The sequence below is a fragment of the Physcomitrium patens genome, chromosome 11 (genome assembly GCF_059467195.1).
Source record: "Physcomitrium patens ecotype Gransden chromosome 11, ASM5946719v1, whole genome shotgun sequence".
NCBI classification, from domain to species: Eukaryota; Viridiplantae; Streptophyta; class Bryopsida; order Funariales; family Funariaceae; genus Physcomitrium; species Physcomitrium patens.
This window is the reverse complement of record NC_143420.1, coordinates 15,990,841-16,009,080: the sequence shown is the minus strand read 5'-3', so window position 1 is coordinate 16,009,080 and position 18,240 is coordinate 15,990,841. Positions and strand designations below refer to the sequence as shown.

The window sequence follows — 18,240 nt, the reverse complement described above, 5'->3', positions numbered from 1 at the left end:
CAGAGCAACTCTGAAGTAGCCAAGGGTCCACTTATCTTATTTAGATTCCTGTGCTTATGTGGATTGAACTGATTCTTGGATGCTTGTTCAATTAATAATTGCTCAGTGCTTGTGTACAAGAAATGATGCTGAAAGCCTGACGGAACATTACTGAGTTTAATTTTTTCGTAGACTGCTTAATGCATTGTAACATGTAAATCACTATGGGCGAAGAGAAATCTGCGATGGAACAAAGTTGGCACCGTGATCCCACCAGTCTGACACGATTATATGAACTTATATACACTGATACTTTACTAGAACAACTACTCGAGCGAAGATTGCGCATGGTGCAGGCTCATCTCGTCACTGGCGGTATGATCTCACCACCTCAGAGCTTCCACCGCAAGCTTCATTCATCACCGCCTAAACCTACGACAGCCGCCTAACTGACAAGTACTGGTACAATTATGCACAGTTTTTCAATCTAATTGTTTAGGGCTCCCATTCGAGGGTGTCAACAACTCCAAGCAGACACACCAATCACAGGAGTTTCTTGCCACCCTAAAATCAGAGATGTTGATTCCTCTGAAAGTTTATACGGTATGGGAGAGTTAGCTTGCATCAAGTGCTTCGAGGTCAAGATCTCCAGCAGCATCTGAGCTTGCCGTACAGTATACGAACTGAAAGCCATAGATCGAAATCCAGCTTTCTTAAACAAGGCTCGCCATGTCTCTGACCTCACATGTCGCACACGCCGACTACTGTCCTTACTTGCGAGGATATCATTAATCTCGGCAGCAAATGCCGTGCTCTCAATATGGAATCTGTCTGCGCTGTCGCGACCTAACGCTCCTTCCAAAGAATCGAACAGCGCACAGTAATAGTGCAGTGCCTCGATAAATCTCGTAATGAACGAGGCCGCATTATAGTTAGCTTCGGCCTCCAGCAGTGTCACCACATTCGGTCTTAGGTTACGAAACATGCACAGCAACTTTTCTAAAACGGCCTCGTCTCCGGAGAGTGTGTGCAACACTTGGGAGCAGTTGATGGCCAAATCTTCATCAGCCCGAATATTCAACATCGCTGGGGTGAGATTCTCCAAAGTCGAGAGAACTGGGGTAAACTCGAATGGCACCTTGAGGTCTTCAGCAAATTCTGTTAACCACCGCTTGGTTGTCTGCAAACTCTCCATATTCATCCCGACCGCCGAGATCCTGAGGTGAGGAGCACCCCCAGGGCGCATGGCCAGGGACTGTATGAAGCATGGCCACTGCAGTCCCTGTTGAATGTCCAAATCAACCACATGAACGTTCTGGCTCCTCAGAACTGCCTCATATATGGTCTGATTCGCCGTGACATGTGAAAATTTAGCGAACGGAAGAATTTTGTAGAAGGCTTGGTACGCGAACTTGGAATCTGAGGGCGAGTGGGGATCAGTGGGGCTGACAACCCCGGCGAGATGATTGCTGAGGGCGTTTCCGAAGTAGAGAGCGATTCGTTGCATGGGGCCACCGTAAGCGTTGGAGAATCTGCCCAATTGGTCCAAAATAGGATTTGCTTTGTGAAAGTGGGATTTGTCAATCGCTTCAGCGCACGCCAACAGTAGATGCACCAGCTGCAGTCCGCTGTTTTCAGGCTGCTGCAAGGTCTGCGGTTCGCTCGTCGAGCCCAAGCTCCCGGCGCGGCTGTGGTGGTGGTTTCTGGCGCCACAAGCTCTTTGTCTTCCTAAGTCCTCGCAAGACTGCGCTTCAACAAGTCTAACGAGCTCGGCTGTCGTCGGGATGCTGCTCTCCGAGTCTGAGCCGCTCGATCGTACCTCATTCAACATTGACGATAGTGAATCGTCTAATTCCTGCAACCTCTTTGCATAGTGGAAGCTCTCCGGGAGAAGGAGATTCTCATCGGGCTCCCCGAGGAAGTCAGACAAAAGGCTCACGGAGAAATCATGCTCCGCAACGGCACTGCAATGTTCCAAACTTGTCATCTCGAAGCCGAAGTCGATGTCAGTGGTATTGAAGTCGATGTCGGACTTTAGAACCTCCTCCAAAGGACGCCCACATTCTTCAAATTCGGGCAAACCCATGCAGTCCACCCAGTTAGCGATGTCATCTTGCTCAACTTGTTGCAGAGTGGTGGAGAAATTGGAAGAGTCTGTGGAGACGGAGTGAGGGGAGTCCGTCCCCGAGCTCAGGCTCGTCGACGAGCAAGACCGTCCTGGACTGGTTTGCAAATCCAACACCGACGTGGGCTCTGGGTGCACCATATTTGAATAGCAGGTTTTTACCTTGAGATCAAAATCCTGTGCAGGCGGTGGCTCTGGCACTATTTCTTCCACGTGATGCCAGGCCGCTTCGGATTTCCATCGCTTACAAGGGGCTGTGACGAACTCGGGGAATGAGGTGGATGATCTCTTGTTACTTGCAACGTGAGTGGCAGTCATTTTTTCGGAAATTGAAAAAGGTGTCAAGTGTCTTTTGTTAAATGGCAAAGTCGCGAGCTTCCCAAATGAAGATTTTCACATACCCAGACATGTGCACAACCAAACTTCAAATTCCTTTTTCTCCTGTTGGAGACTCCGGAGGGAAATGATCAGCTACAAAGCAACTGAAACGCAAGCAGAGAGTAGCTTGCTTCTTAGAGACTATGTCTACACTTGTCACAGGATTACAACTGGGACCATTTGAAATCCAACAGACGTAAGTCTAAGGACTGGTGAACACTAACTTGCGTGCAGCAAACAGAAGCTGACTGATGAAAAACTGCAAAAGTTACACTTTAACACGAATCCGGCACTAGTCTCCTGACTCGTTCACCTGAGAATGTCTAATAGATCGAACATCTCGTGTTGACCCTGCAAGTCATAAGTGCAGCGCTCGAAAACAGAGACAAGTTCAAGCTTAACAAGACGAGATGCAACAAGTAAGTGCTTCATTACCAAGCGACGCTGGCACAAGGAATGCGAGAGAATGTGGTCTCAAAGAAGTCTCTTAGAAACCTACAGGAAACAGACTTGAGGAGAAATTATGCAAAGCACCGGAACCACTCCGTGCAGATACAACCACCGTGTAACTGAGGAGGCTCTCTCAGGGCCTTGGAGTCAGAGATCTCCGCCTGTAAACTAACCGCGAACGCGACATCCAACCTATACATGCCAGAGCAGCAGTGGCCTCGACGATCGCTGCATGTCCCGATCGCTCACTACTACAGTGCGATGATGAGGTAGAAAGATGAAGGTACACTCAACCATCCTACCCAAATCTAGTGAGACTATATTGCGATCGATTGTTTGCAGAATTTAGAATTAATCTCAAATGCTTGGAGTAGCCAAGCCATGATAGGCAGCCCGCCTGTACCCTTCTAGGTACATATACATGCGACACCAGTGACAAACTTAGAAGCTGAGCTGGGTAGCGTCGGACCCACAGTGGGACGGAGATCGACAGGTTGCCAAAGCCGGAAGTAAGTTAAAGGACTGATGTAGGAATGGACGATGGACACTACCGCGAGCAAAAGCTTGCCAGTGGTCCCCAGACCTCATCGGTTGATCACAAAGCTGCAGAGGACCGAGCAGGGCTGGCTGTATGAACCTCTCCTGCCAACTCCACTGCTTTACAATCCAGTTGCGTCAGTTTTCACCTCTGGGGTTCTGACCTTTCTCGAATTCTTTTACTTGCGAAAACAGAGATTGTTTATCTTGGGATGCTGCAGTGAGAGCAACATCCCCCTGATCATATAACAATGATTTGAGGGTGTCCAGAATCTAGGCCAGTGTTGTACTGGCAAATAAAGAGAGTTCTTGTTACCATCATCACTGCTCATTCAGTTGTACAAGAAACCTCGGGTGATAATCCCATGTTTGACAAAGAATACCCTATCCTTTTCGGTACAGGAACTCTCCAATAAATCCCCATTTCTTTATTCATCATTCAAAGATACTTTATAATAATTGTTGATGTTGAGGGAAGAAAATTTTGCAGCTTCAGTGCTGCAAAGTTGTTGGTAACACCCAAGGTATGGACTCTACTATTCCGGGTTCGAATACATGTGCAAATGATTAAATGAGCTCGGATCAATTAACTGTATATTTAGAAAGAGTCAAGCACGGTGTCAGAATTGAACTATATTTACCGATGGCTAAATGTGGCGGCTGCGTAAATGAGAATGACATTTGGAACTAATTTTAGGACTATTGACTTGTTGCCAATGTATTTCGGAACATCAGGGATACCGCTAATGGCAGTGTTTAAAATTAGGTTATGACGTAACATCGTCCCGGAAAAGTTTTTATCTATTTATATGCGTATATATACATACATATATGTGCCCACACACATGTGTAAAAAGATATCTACCACAATTAGTTTTTGTTACCGCAAGCGTGTTCGAAATCACTCTGGATCGGTAACAGTTGAGGTAACTATTTCACTGAAAATTCAGGTAACACGCAAGAAAAAATCAAATTAGATTAAATAACCAAAACTCAGGCTCTGACACTGTCTTGAAATGTATTCCGGAAACCCTCACTCTTCCTGCTCTCACACGCTAAACTTCCTGCTGATGCCGTCTGCTGCCCACTAGAGCCGAATCGTTCCCTGGGGCTGTAGAAAATCATTGCGCGATTTCTTATTCCAGATATTTGACCTGAAGAGAGCCCATTTGCAGGCAGGAAGGGGCAATAGGAAGCGGGGGTTGGGGAGGAGGAAGAGTGTGGTTGGAGAGATGATTGACTTGAGAGATCATGCATCCAGTGAGAAGTCGGATGGCGCGGACAAGGATCAGCCGCATTTGCGGAGCATTACAGGGGCCAAATTTAGTCGATGATCAGTTGATCGTGGATGGATGATGGGGCGCCGTGGATCATCCATGGGCATTCCCAGCAGCCCCCACCTTCTTTCCCCGCCCCCCTCTCCACCTGTGGGTCGTCGATCTCTGAACCCCGGGCGCCGTGGTCGGAGCCCACACTCCCTGTTGCACCCGATCTTCAAGAAAAACAAAAATACACCCCATCGAACTCAATATAACACCACCTCCCAACAACAACAACTACTAGAAGAATAAAATAGAATAAAAATAAAAATAGGACAACCACGTTCCCGGATCGGTCTCCCTATCGATCGATCAATGTAGCTTCCACTGCTTCTCGATAATCGATCTGGTCGAGATCAGGTTGATCATGTTAATCAAGTTGTCTGCTGAGGAGGAAGCCATGCGTCACTACTCTTCTTCGTATTCTTCTTCTTTTCCTGCTTCTCATGAGAGTGGGGCTTGTAATCACAGGTGCCCGGAGCATGTAAGTAGCATTTCATTGTGCAGGGGAAGGACACACTTGCATCATCATCATCATGTTGGTGTTTTGTGGAAAAGGGCCACCGTGTTGGGTGATGAAGGAGAGTGGAGTTGCTGCTGCAGCTACGCCCTCCCCCCTGAACCATACTTGCTTGCTTGCTCTTGCTTTTGCTTTTGCTTGCTAGTAGTGGTGTGTGTGAGAGTAGTAGGGTTGTCGCCCCCCACATGGAGCAAGGGAGAGGGGCAACTCTCCGTCCAAACCCCCCCTTTTTCTGCCTCCCTTCCGCATTTCATGATGCTTTCTTGTTGCTCATTTTTAGCCCTAACCCTAAAAAAGGGATGAGGAGGAGGAGGAAGAAGAATTAGACAACCCTTCAAATAGGACCTTGAATGAGTGCTCCATCCACTTCTTAATTTTTTAGGTGTAGATTTTTGCACCTTTTATTTTTGTCTTGCTTCTTTTCATGGTGCTTTTTTTATGGTTCTTGGCTTTTAACCCTAAAACATTATTCTTCTTTAGAAATATGTATATATATATATATATATATATATACATATATTAGGTCTTTTAGTTAAATGTAAAAATTACAACTTTTGTAAATAAAATGAAATCTTAAATATTATTTTTTTCTCTCTTTTTTCTTTTTTTAAATTAATATGTGTGTATATATATATATATATATATATATATATCTAAGGAGTTGTCAAAGCCACATCTCCCAAACTATTTGATGATTAATTTTGGAGGATAGGGAACATAGATAGAGGCAAGGAATAGAGAATGAGGGACATGGAACAAGGAACAGGATGGAAGATGGACAAAATCAATCATGAGATGTGGTTTTAATAACATTAGAGTGTGGCTTTAACAACTCTCTAAATGTAATGTGACAATTCTAAATTATATGTACATAACAAAACTATATTATACTATATTATTTTATTTTATTTTTCAAAATAATAAATTATATCCAAAAAAAAAAGTTGTTTGTTTGTTAAAATTTTATGGATGTTGTTAAAATATTTAAAAATAAAAATGATATAAGTTATGTTGCAACTAACATATACTAAATTGTCAACATGGAATTATTTTTAAATCTAAAAATATATCTCTCTCATTATATTTTTTTTTCTCTTTCTGTTTCTTTCATGTAATTAGGTATACTTAATTTATCTTTAGTTAAATTTAAAACTTTATATTAGCAAATATATATTTATTACTTATATTTAAATATTTATAGTTGTAGTTATAAAAGTAACTACATCATTTTATTATGATAGTTACTTTTTAATATATAAAAAAGATGTTAGAATTATAAAAAAATTATATAATAATTTTTTTAAGCTTAATTGTATTATTTATATTGTTATATAATACTAGAGCATCTTCTTATTTATTTATTTATTTCTATTTCTATTTTTAATACAAGTATAAAATCCCTTTAAGTATGGCTTCTTTTACAAAATTTTGCTTTAAAATTAATTTGTTATTTATAGACAATTATTTTGTATGAACTAATAAAATTCAAGATAGTTTGAACAAAAGAAAGTTATAGAGAGTAATAAAATGATTCTAAAGTTGTATTTAAATTTAGAAAATTCATTCAATATCATACTATAAATTTGATAGATAATAAAATCTATAATAATAAACTTTTGCATTAAAAAATAAATCTTGATTTTATTGTAAAATTTATCTACATTAATATTGGTGTGGAATTAAATTAAAAATCTTATAAACTATTTAACAAAACATCTCTAATAAATTAATCAAGAGGTCTTTTATAATGCTTGATTACAAACAATATTAAACATATCTATCAAATTATTAAAATTAGAAATTAAATTCTTAAAGAAATAAGACTATAAATTTAATGTTTGCTAAGTATAATACTTTAATTTATTATTGGCTATACTACACGATTTTTGGAGTGCATTTAAAACTATAAAAGTAACATTCAAGATTTAAAATTTTAAAATTTAAAATTTATAAACTCAAAATAATAATCTAATATCTTAAAACAAGATTTTTTTAAATATAATTTTTTTTCAAGATTTGTATTTCTAATGTTGAAAAATACTTGTTGAACAAGAAAAACCAACAAATATTTTAAAGATTTTCTTCTTTTTGACCTTAACACATAAAACTTTCTTACAAAATTTAAACAATGTATTTTGCAAATGCATATATTATTTGTTACCAATGTCAGAAATATGGAATATGGGTCTTCTACATGAAATAAAAAGAAACCAATATTAATACATTAAATTATTAATTAATAAATATTATTTTATAAAAACATATAATTTATTTATTTTTATTTTTTATCATTAATTTTTTCAACAATCCTTGGTACTTGGATGTTACTTGGATGTTAAAGCCAATGACTATATGTTCTAATTAAATCATTTATTTAATAACTATATCTAAATAAGTTTTGCTCAAAACCAACACTTTCAATCATTCATTCACACTCACACATGTATGAATGAATGATATAAGCCCATACCTCAATAAGCCTATTAATACAGAATAATTGCTTACTCACTGATTTATATTTTTGTATACCTACCTACCTACCTGGATATATATATATATATACACACACACATGAATGAATAAGTAAAGTTTTTGGACTTTGAAAAAGAGATCATTTTACAAATCATTTCCTGAAGCTTTTCATCGAACCAAGAATCCAAAGCGAAACAAAACGAGCAAGAATCCAACAAAACCTCTCATGACGGATCAGAATCACAGTCGTCGACAAGATCACGCACCAGGAAGAGCACCACCACCAGCTGATGAGTTCGGCGATGGATTAAGTCGTTGCGGATCCCCGTGAAAAAACAACACACACTCACACACACACACACACACAGCGATAGACACCGTGAGAATCGAAGCATCGATCGGTGTCACGTAGCCCGTATCGTCGACAAAACGCTAGCAGTAAGTGCAGAGAAAGCGCGACTAACTGTCCAGTTCGGATCTCCGTGTGAGACTGGCATCGACATATCTGCGCTCCCGAATCTGCACCACCACCACTACCACCACAATTCAGCCGTGTGGATGTTCGAGGTGCGATGCTGCATGTTTCCAATATTCCATGCTATCTATCTATCTATCGTTTTCTCGGCCTGCATCCATCCGGTGTTCTAGATTCGGCGCTTCGGCACCGGTGTAGCAGCATGCATGCTACTGTCGAGTTTCGTGTGCGTGTTTTGTTTTGTTGCAAGGAAGTTGGAGAGTACCCTTTGTGCTGTTTTTTTCTTTTCTCTTCTCTTATCTGCTGCTACAGTACAGCAGGCTCCATTTTCTATCTATCTATCTATCATCATCATAGCAGTGCGACCACGACGGTGTGTATCAATTTTCTGACACATTCTGGCATCCCCGATGATGAGCAGTAGGGTGGATCCACACTGCGTTGTTGGATTGGTTGCAGTGAGAGTGCGTGAATCAGAGTTAGGTTGGAAAGTCAGGCTCGATTTCACAGTTGAAGGGATCTCTGATGTTGAGTTGGACTTCAGTTTTTTCTTATTTTTCTTTTTCTTTTTACCTTTGTTTATTTTATTTCTTCAATTTTCAAGCCTATTATTAAACCAAAAACATGTTGCACATTTTAATATGTAGGAGAGTGAGGTGCAATTAATGTAAAGAAAATTATAAAAGAACCTACTTCTAAATAAACAATGGCACTTGTATTACCTAGTGAACTTAATATTAAGATTTAGAATAGATTGGATTAATGTTAGATAAATCAATAATAGTCAACTTTAAAAAAAAATGATATGTTTTTTTAGATGTTAATCTTTCTTTAAATATAATATCTAGATTATATTCATTAATAGGTAGAAGAAAGATCTTGAGTCTATATAATACATTGTTTATTTTTAAAATTTCTTTGATTTCGAATGAAATATGGATCATAATTGAAATACATATGATTCTTAAGTTTGTATTAATTGTAGAATATTAAAACCTAAGTTTTTATTTTTTTAATAGTTTTTAATTTTAAAAATACTAATTTATTCTTGATAATATAATAATGTTAAAATTAACATATTAGTTACTAAAATTACTACCTCAAATAACAAAAAATATTATAAAAAGAATAAGTGAAGTGAAGTCACATGAATAGATCCATTTTTATAGATACTAAGGAACATGTTCCAAAAATTTGCTAATCCTTGACAATCTAAGGGTGGTAGAGCTCTAATATTGGATTGCATTGGATTTAGGTTTGATTATGAGTGTTGAGATCTAGTGAAATTAATGAGCTCTAATAGCTACACAATACCAATAAATGGCTTTTGTAAATCTACATTAGGAAAAAAATTATCTCTTTATATATAAATTGTTAGTAGATGTAAAAAAGAAAACCTACTTATCCATCTTTTGACTTTAGCTTGTATGCATGTCTTTAAAATGCCCTTCAATTCACCTATACAAATATACAACTATATACATAGTATTTTTTTTAAAAATAAATTAATATGAAATTACTTTATGATAAAAAATAAATATCTAGTAATTATATTTACTATAATACTATAAATAGTATTATAAAAAATTTAAAGATATTAGTTTATTTTTTTATACTCAAATTTATTACTTTAATAATTTAGAAGAGAAAAAATTATTTTAATGTTCATATCAATTACATGTATGATTAAAAACTTTAAAATGTAAAACAAGCCACTATGTTTTTTTGTTTTGTTTTTTGTTTTTTTTTTTTCACCATTAATTTTTCATCTAATTTTTATGTTTAATTTTTTAAAATTATAATTTTTAAGTGAATTAAATAATTAATTGATATATACCTAAATTTTCTATTTTCCTCTCCATTCAACTTTTATAAAACTTGAGTTTGTAATTAATCTATATTTCTTTTGTGTTTGTAATTTATTTTCATTGCATGTTTAATTTTTGCATTAAAAGAATCTTTGTGGAGCAAGTTTTTTTTTAAAACAATAAGCAATATTTACAGATATATAGTTATTGAATATTTTTTATTTTAAAAATATGAAAATAAAAAAATTAAATATGAATATAACTCAACTAAAAGCACTACAAATATATAAGTTTATATATACCTATATTAAAGATACAACATTATAGTTGTAAACTATTTTTAAGAAATTAAAATTTATTTTAATTACTTAGTTGTTAAAAAAATGATACATTAATGTTTTTATTCCTCACGTAAATCAACCAATGATGGTTTTATTTATTTTTTTACTCGTAGATTTTTTTAAATATATATTTTGTATTAAATAGATTACTTCACATTAAAAAAAAATCAGCCATAAGTTTTTAATAATTATAATTACATTTATACATTTAAAGCCAAAATTATTAAAAATAATTACAAATAATTACAAATAATTACAAATAATTACAAATAAACACCAATTTTTTTAAACTTTAACTACCAACCGAGTTTTCATCCTAACTAACTCTTTACCTACACACAATCCACCTTGTAAAAATCTTAAAATGTTTATCATATCAGATCAAATTTCACTCACACGTATAATTTTTTGTGAAAAACTTCAATCATGTACGCAAATAATAATAATAATAATAATAATCATATATATGGAGAGAGAGACAAGGGTGGGAGTAGGGTCACACACAGGGAAGGGGTGAGAAGAAGAAGTCTGTCGGACCTGCCTGGGGGGGGGGTCAGCCAAAGGACGGGGCCACCGTAGCCCAACCCAGCCCGGCCCGACCCGGCCATCAACCAAGGTACCACGTGGCAACCTACGTGGAATCCTAGGTGGAATCCTACGTGGATCTTAAAGGGTGAACAGCAGCAGCGCCTCTTTTACCGCTTGGAATCTGCTTCTGGAAATACGAGCCCACTTTCTCTCTTTCTCTGTCTCGATCTATCGATCGATCTGGTTCGAGTTTTCTCGGGATCTGGACCCATCAGAGAGAGCCCACTCCCCCGTCTTTGGTGCTAATGGTGCTGCAAATGCTGCTGTTACTGCTTCTGATGCTTCTGTTGCTGCGGTACTTACTGTATGTCACGTGGAGGCAGCCCTTCTGTGCAACTACTGCACCCATTCAGTCAGTCAGGAAGTCAGGCAGTCAGTCCGTCCGTCAGGCAGTCCGTCCATCTGTCCGTTCGTCGAATTGTCCACAAATGAGTGAGAGTGAGTGAGTGAGGGAGTTGCAGGGTTTTTGCACAGTTTCCTGGGCGGACTGACACTGCACAACAACAGGAGAGGACTTAACCCTTCAGTGGCGGAAGGTTGACCCAACTGAGCAGTCGTCGGAGGTCTCAGTTTACAGCGAGACCACAAATGAGAATGCTGGAATCATCGTCATCAACACGCTCTGGTCACTCTCTGGAACGGTTATGAGGTGTGGAGTGTAAAAGATCCAGTGCAGTGCAGTGCAGTCAGAGCCGCGGCGGAGTCCCTGGAGGGGCGCATGTGCAAGACGCGCCGCACAGATTCGAACAGAAGAGATGATGACTTGATTGCGGAAAAAAGAGTTTTTTTTTTTTGTGCTGCTTTCCGTTGGACTTCAAAGAGCTACTACAACTGGCGCTGCGAATACCCCCCCCCCACTTCCCCTTATATTTCCTCTCAGTGTTTTCCTGGGTGCGAAAGGATATTTCGTTAACGTTTTGGTGGGTGCGTGTCGAAATTCATGCCCTCCAGTCCTTTTTGGATGGCAATCACTGGAAAAAAACAGAACAACAACAACAACAACAAGAAAAAAACGGCATCGGGTAGTACGCCATGAGTCGGCTTCAGGTGCGCGGCAGACGACGGATGAGTTTTACGTATCGTTGGTGGTGAATGTTCTCACAGTGATTCATCTCATTTGTGTGTTCACATCAGATATGCAATTGATAATGAGTTTGATTGAGATATGACACTGGTAATGCACTTGCATTGGGAAACTAAAGCAATTTGCGCTGGATAAGTACACTTTTACAAGTAGGAGACATTCTGTGCAACTATAAGAAGGGTAGTTGGATGGATGGAGGTTCACCCACCTGTGGCCCACCATCCATTATATGAAGGATTCTGTTCATCCATCCATCCCAAGCGTGCAGAAAAGGAATGGGCACGGCTTCCCATGTCTTCTATTTTGTACCTTTGGGGTGTTCGTCAGCTCTACGGTCACCCGTCCTTGAACCGAAAGCAGGGAGGAAAAACAAAGAAAAAAAAGTGGGAAAAGTGAAAAAGGAACCAGAAAACTAGAAACATAGGATCTATAGCATTTGAGAATTACCCAGTGGGGTTCCATATAAAAAAAGGTTGTTTTTTTTTTCTTTTCTTTTCTTTTTTTTTTTTTTTCCTGTGTTGAAGAGGGGCCACCCACATAATTAATGAGGGTCTGGCCCTTCCAAGTCCAGAGTGGGGCCATGTTCCCCTTGATATTGGCAAACTTGGCTCCTTCTAGTTGTCCCTTTTTGACCATTAAGATGGGGCCTTTCAATTGCAAAGGCCTCGATGTGCTTACTCATGTGAAAACGATCCTCCCCAAAAAATAAGAATATATAAAGAATAAAGAAATGGAGTAGATAGGGAAAGAGGACAAAGAAGGAGGAGGAAAACGATAAAGACATATTGAAAGGAAAGATAGAAAAAGAAAAAAGTGGGGCTATGGAAATCTCGATGGGACATGGGCACTGGTTTGCGTTCACACTGGATAGAAGTAAGCGGGGTGCGGCTTGGTGATCCCCCTCAGGTCTGACGTGGATGGACAGAAACTTGACAGCGTGGATGGACAGAAACTTGACAGCGTGGATGGATGAATGGATGAATTAAAACCCTCTCTTCTCTTCTACATATATATATATATATATATATATCGTTTGTATTAGTGTGAACACGACACCTAACCGAAGTGTTTTAAGCAATTCTGAGCGTTGTCTAAGTGATGATTTTTTTTTTTTTTTTTTTTTTTTTTTGTAATTTTTATTCCGCTGTATTTCATGACATTGTATTTAGTAGTGTTCATTACACTGCTATTGATAATTTTTTTTCAAGAGCATTTTAAAAAAATGGTTACACATAACATTCATTTCAAATCCATCTTCGAAAAACACATCACAAACACCAACGAGTAATACTGATCCAACGCAATGGTGCTCACAGGAGAAGACACAAAGAGCTTGCTAAGCAGAGGGCAATGACAATACATGCATCAGATGGAACCTGGGACTCAATTCTTTCGTGTGTAATTACAGAGCCGGAAGATTGAATAGTTCATATTGTGCTGCAATCAATGTGGAAAATTCTGGTAAGAATCTGATAAGCACTGACCCATGTTTAATAGTGGTTTATGTCTTCTTCTCATCGCATGCTCTCTTCCAGTGTCAATGGCAGCACCTGAATCTGATCATTCCTCTGGACCTTAAGCAAAATCTGATCTCCGACTTGGTAACTGTCTAATGCTTTCGTGAGCTCTTGAGGGTTCTTCACCTATGAGGAGCAAGTGGAAATGACAATCTTAAATGCAGAAAAAGAGTTGTCTGGAACAGTGGCAGTGACAGATATTCACCAAGAGTATTCAAGGCATGGGAGAGGTTGTATACTCACCGTGGTTTCGCCAACTCCAACAATTACATCGCCCAAAAGGATATTTCCAGTTAACCCTCTCCTGGTTGCAATAATCCCTGCCTTTGCAGCTGCACTCTTGTCTGGAACCTGTTCCATTCACAGAAAGATATAAGAAAATATGAGACACGGGAAGAACAATAAGCGAGAGTTGCTAATTTGTTTGCAAGTTGTTTAGGAGCTTACTGTTAGCACTAGAGCGCCGCTGCGAACGTTGAGTTGCTTGGCCACTGCCTCAGGTGCAAATTGTACATTGAGTCCTGGCCGCATAACCTGAAGGATCATATATATATATATTTTAGAAATCGGTGATGATGGTTTCTCAGAGACGAACAGAAACAATGAAGTTCGAACATTCTTACAGACCTTGCCATATGCGATTAGCTGAGGCACGAGTTTGGCGACTGTGTCAATAGGAATTGCGAATCCAACTCCGGCTGACGTGCCTACATGATTGCGGGTAAAACAAATGGGGAGGGAAAAAGCGCACAGTTAGCGATATCCCTCGGTAGATAGCCAGAAACAGGATTAAGACAAAAAAAGGGAATGTTCCTCATGAAGAGAAAAAGACATCAGCACCTGTGCGAGTGAAGATTGCGGTGTTGATGCCAATGAGGTTGCCATTTGAGTCCAAGAGCACACCTCCACTGTATGACCACACACCGTGTCGCAGATCAGTGGATAGAAATCAGGGGAAAGAAGTAAACCAAAAGCTTAACAACAGTATTTGAGTGTGCTTGTTACCTGTTGCCAGGATTGATGGCTGCGTCAGTCTGAATGCCGCCCCCAATAACGACACCAGTCTGGCTGAAAATGTCGCGGTTCAGACCACTTACAACACCGACTGTCAGAGTGTGGTCAAAACCAAATGGGTTGCCGATAGCTAGGCATCTCTGTCCAACTCTAAGCTTGGAAGACTGACCCAGTTTGACGGGACGGAGAAGCTCCACTGGAGCGTCCACCTGAAGCGCCCACATAGTTTAACAAGGTGTCAATGAACATGACATAAACCTCCACCGTAACTTAAGAGGCTTAGTATGAATAAAAAGAGACATAGTATAATCATCTCTGCAGAATTAAATGAGAAAGACGCACATCCAACACTGCAAGGTCTTTGGTCTTGTCAGCACCGACAAGCTTTGCCTCAAAATTCTTCTGATATCTACCCTGCCCAAAAACCACCACCAAAAATAGCCACTAAGCCTCGAGATCATTGACAGGATCAATTTTCAAGATATGAAAACTACGCAGTTTACTTTATTTAATGCAAGAGAAAATCGATGCTCTGTACACCACTCCTGCACCCTCGACAACATCACAGTTCAAGAATTCAAAATCACTCTAATTGCTACGGAAAGAAGCAACTGTGCAGCAAAAAGATTTTTACCCGTCGGCTCCCAGCAGTGTAACGCGCGCTACAACTTGTCCAAGAGGAGGGTTGCGTGCTAATGAGCTCCCAATTACTGCGCAAGCATACAAGACGAGGTTGACTCATATTATGAAAAATCTCTCTCTCTCTCTCTCTCTCTCTCTCTCTCTCTCTCGATATATATATATATATATATATATATATAACCTTATGCCAACCTGCAAGGAATTCCTACACATTAATCAGTGCAACCATGCACGTACGAGAAACTGGCTCACCGTGATAATTTGTTACAATGTGGCCTTCCTCGTCCCAAATGAAGCCCGATCCATTTCCTTCTGGGACCTGCACAAGAAAGCCGCTACACCTTAATCCATGATCAAAATTTACACAGACAAATATAGCTTTGATACAAAACGACCAGTTGGATTCAACGCAATCAGTAGTCCAAGGAGAAGTCGAAGAAAGGCACCTCGACAGAACCCGTCATGTTGACTTGAGGGCGCAGTGAGACATCGAAGATGTTCACAACTGAGTAAGTGTTGCGTTCAAAGAGCTCCACTGTGCGTTCCTGGTTGCAACCATAATACCCTCTTTCCTCTTTAATACTCAAGCTAGCCATGATGGCGATACATACTCAACACTAGATACTAATCAAGAAAAGCAAAGCTGTACGATTCATTCAACTTTGTGAAGAATTAAGCCCACCTCTGCAGGGGGTAGGCTACCGGCAGGTGCGATCGTAGGGGTCACCTCATCAATGGTCACAGTTGGGTCACCAAGAGCTCGCGCTGTGGAGCATCCCAGATCCAACGCACAGTTATAGAAACAATCACAGGTGAAGTTGCGATCATGCGATGCTTGCGAGGACTCGTACATTATTAGGAAAACGAGAGAGGGAATGTTGTTCTTTGTGCCAGCAAAGAACAAGTCTACTACACCTTCAAGTAAATGATGCAGAGCACAAACGATCTTGGTATTTAGACTTTGTGCTTTTAAATATTTATATTTTTTGATTTAACAGCTGTAGGAAACGGTTTCTTGGGCTGCACATGTACAGTAACTGATGATGTTGTAGCTTGGAAGAGCAGCGACTGTGGCAGCTTACCCTGAAGCTCCTGAAGGAATGGAAGGGTTATTGCACCACCTAAGATACTGGTCCCAAACGTTCGCCTCCGCATCCGTCCTCCCCTCACAATTTCGTCACGATTTCTCATTTCAAGTGGCTCAGACGCATTCGACCTATCAATTCAAAATCGCATTCACCACTGAGGACTTCGATTATTAAGAACATGATAAATAATAAACATCTAGAGGGATTGCTAACAACCCAGAAAAAGCTCACAAAGAATAATCCTGCCTCCTCTAGAATCCATGTAAAGCCAGCTCCTGTGAAATAAGGTTTCCCCGCCACGATTGGGACTATAGCTGCAATGCAGATTATACATTCAATCGTGGATTGATTTGGGCATGAAAACTGGTTGATTTGAGCTAAAAGATTGCTACATGATTGATAAAACCCGTTTCTGCGCCCCATCCAGAGCTTCTCCAACATCATTTGCAATTGCCCGACAAAATGGTAACAGCAGCGATTGCCATCCTTTAGAGCGTATTTTTCAGTCCAGAAATCTCAATTAGAAACAGGATAGCCGAGGCCATGTACGCAGACACAAAAACGACACTATGCTCAAAGAATCTTGAGCTGCATGGGCTTTCGTCGAGGGCTTTCGAAACCTTATTGCTTGCACTAAGGAATGCACTGAACAAATCCAAGCTCAAGATTAGATTCTTGCAATTAGGTTTTTCTTGTTGGAACCCAATCAAGACACAGTGAGCCACAGAACCCTCACCTGGAACATTGAGGGTCCTCACCAATGCATTTGCACACCATCTTTTTCACATTTCGCCTGCACGTCGTGCACGTGCCGCAGAACTTGAGAAACCCACGTCTAGACTTCACATTCACCGCTCCAGGCTGCAGGAGACTCGCACTGAGCATCCGGTCTTGATACATCTCCGACCCAGCCGAGGCTATCACCTTCGGCACCGCCAAAATCAGCGAGAGAGCTGATAAGGTCTGCGAATTCAGAGCCAAGCCTTGCGACAACGGAGGCATTGTTGAATTCAACCCTCAAATCCCTTGACTTCTCACTCCCAAATCACAAATCACAGCAGCAGCAGCAACAACAACAACTACACCTAATATTGCGAAACGAACATCGCTCTGTCAATCTCAGTGATCAGCTCTTGGGTCGAAGGGACCCAACAACTGGAGGATAGCAGATTCACACAGCAAGGAAAGAGTAGAGATGACGCTGCCTTCACAATTCGAACCTGGCAACGTGACATTTGTAAAGTGGGTCTTACATGAAGCATCATCGGATAGAAAAGACTTGTAACAGGCTGCACCCGCGGCGGTATACGGATATGGTCACACGTATACGGCACTTGAAGTGTGGACAACGTGGATGCAAACATACATACTAACAATGTACTTATTTTCAAACTCTACGTTATACGTATGGGCAGTCTGTAAACCTCATCTTCACTACGTCAAGTTTCCACCAGTTTTCATGTGCTGGAGATATTTGCATGCATTGAGTAGGAAAGGGAAAATTTTGTGGGTCGATTCTAACATTAAATCTGAGCAAAAGGCAAAAAATGTCAAATATTGGCTTTGCAATGCTGCAAAACTTATGCTTGCTCAATTGCATGGGTATTGGGTGTATTGGGAGTATTGCAATCGCACACAAGCTCGTTTGTTAGTTGTGCTTATGTGTCAATTTCTTTGTTAGCAAATTCTAGGTAGGATTAGACTTTCTCCTAAAGATGCTCATATTATTTATTTTTTTAATCTACTTTGTTTTGCCTTATTTATGGCTATACAAGACTCAAATACTAAACTACTTGTATATGCAAAAGGAACAAATGGGAACTTGATGTAGTAAATAGGAGATTTTATTTTATTTTATTTTTGTTTTTTGTTTTTACATCTTTGCTAAAATTGAATGGAGTAT

At 39.7% G+C, this 18,240-nt stretch overlaps 2 protein-coding genes across 2 annotated transcripts; both read right to left on the bottom strand.

Annotated features, from left to right (window-relative positions):
* Window positions 1–123: 123 nt before the first annotated feature.
* On the bottom strand, window positions 124–3,418 carry LOC112288271 (GRAS family protein RAM1). The gene has a single exon (XM_024532300.3). It carries the CDS (start codon window positions 2,420–2,422, stop codon window positions 497–499), a length of 1,926 nt encoding a protein of 641 aa, XP_024388068.1. The 5' UTR covers window positions 2,423–3,418; the 3' UTR covers window positions 124–496.
* A 10,023-nt stretch (window positions 3,419–13,441) lies between these two features.
* On the bottom strand, window positions 13,442–17,570 carry LOC112288494 (protease Do-like 8, chloroplastic). The gene is made up of 13 exons (XM_024532692.3): window positions 17,074–17,570; window positions 16,332–16,465; window positions 15,932–16,014; window positions 15,696–15,794; window positions 15,502–15,568; window positions 15,242–15,317; window positions 14,950–15,016; window positions 14,599–14,816; window positions 14,434–14,501; window positions 14,221–14,300; window positions 14,041–14,127; window positions 13,837–13,944; window positions 13,442–13,719 (listed from the first exon to the last, which is right to left on the bottom strand). The coding sequence occupies exons 1-13, from the start codon at window positions 17,337–17,339 to the stop codon at window positions 13,591–13,593; spliced, it is 1,482 nt and encodes a 493-aa protein (XP_024388460.1). The 5' UTR covers window positions 17,340–17,570; the 3' UTR covers window positions 13,442–13,590.
* Window positions 17,571–18,240: the final 670 nt, after the last annotated feature.

Coding starts and splice junctions, on each gene's coding strand:
- LOC112288271 (XM_024532300.3), bottom strand. CDS start 2,422: ATGACTGCCACTCACGTTGCAAGTAACAAGAGATCATCCACCTCATTC.
- LOC112288494 (XM_024532692.3), bottom strand. CDS start 17,339: ATGCCTCCGTTGTCGCAAGGCTTGGCTCTGAATTCGCAGACCTTATCA. Junction 15,569..15,695: donor ACATGACGGGTTCTGTCGAG/GTGCCTTTCTTC, acceptor TTTCTTGTGCAG/GTCCCAGAAGGAAATGGATC. Junction 14,301..14,433: donor CGCAATCTTCACTCGCACAG/GTGCTGATGTCT, acceptor GCAATCATGTAG/GCACGTCAGCCGGAGTTGGA.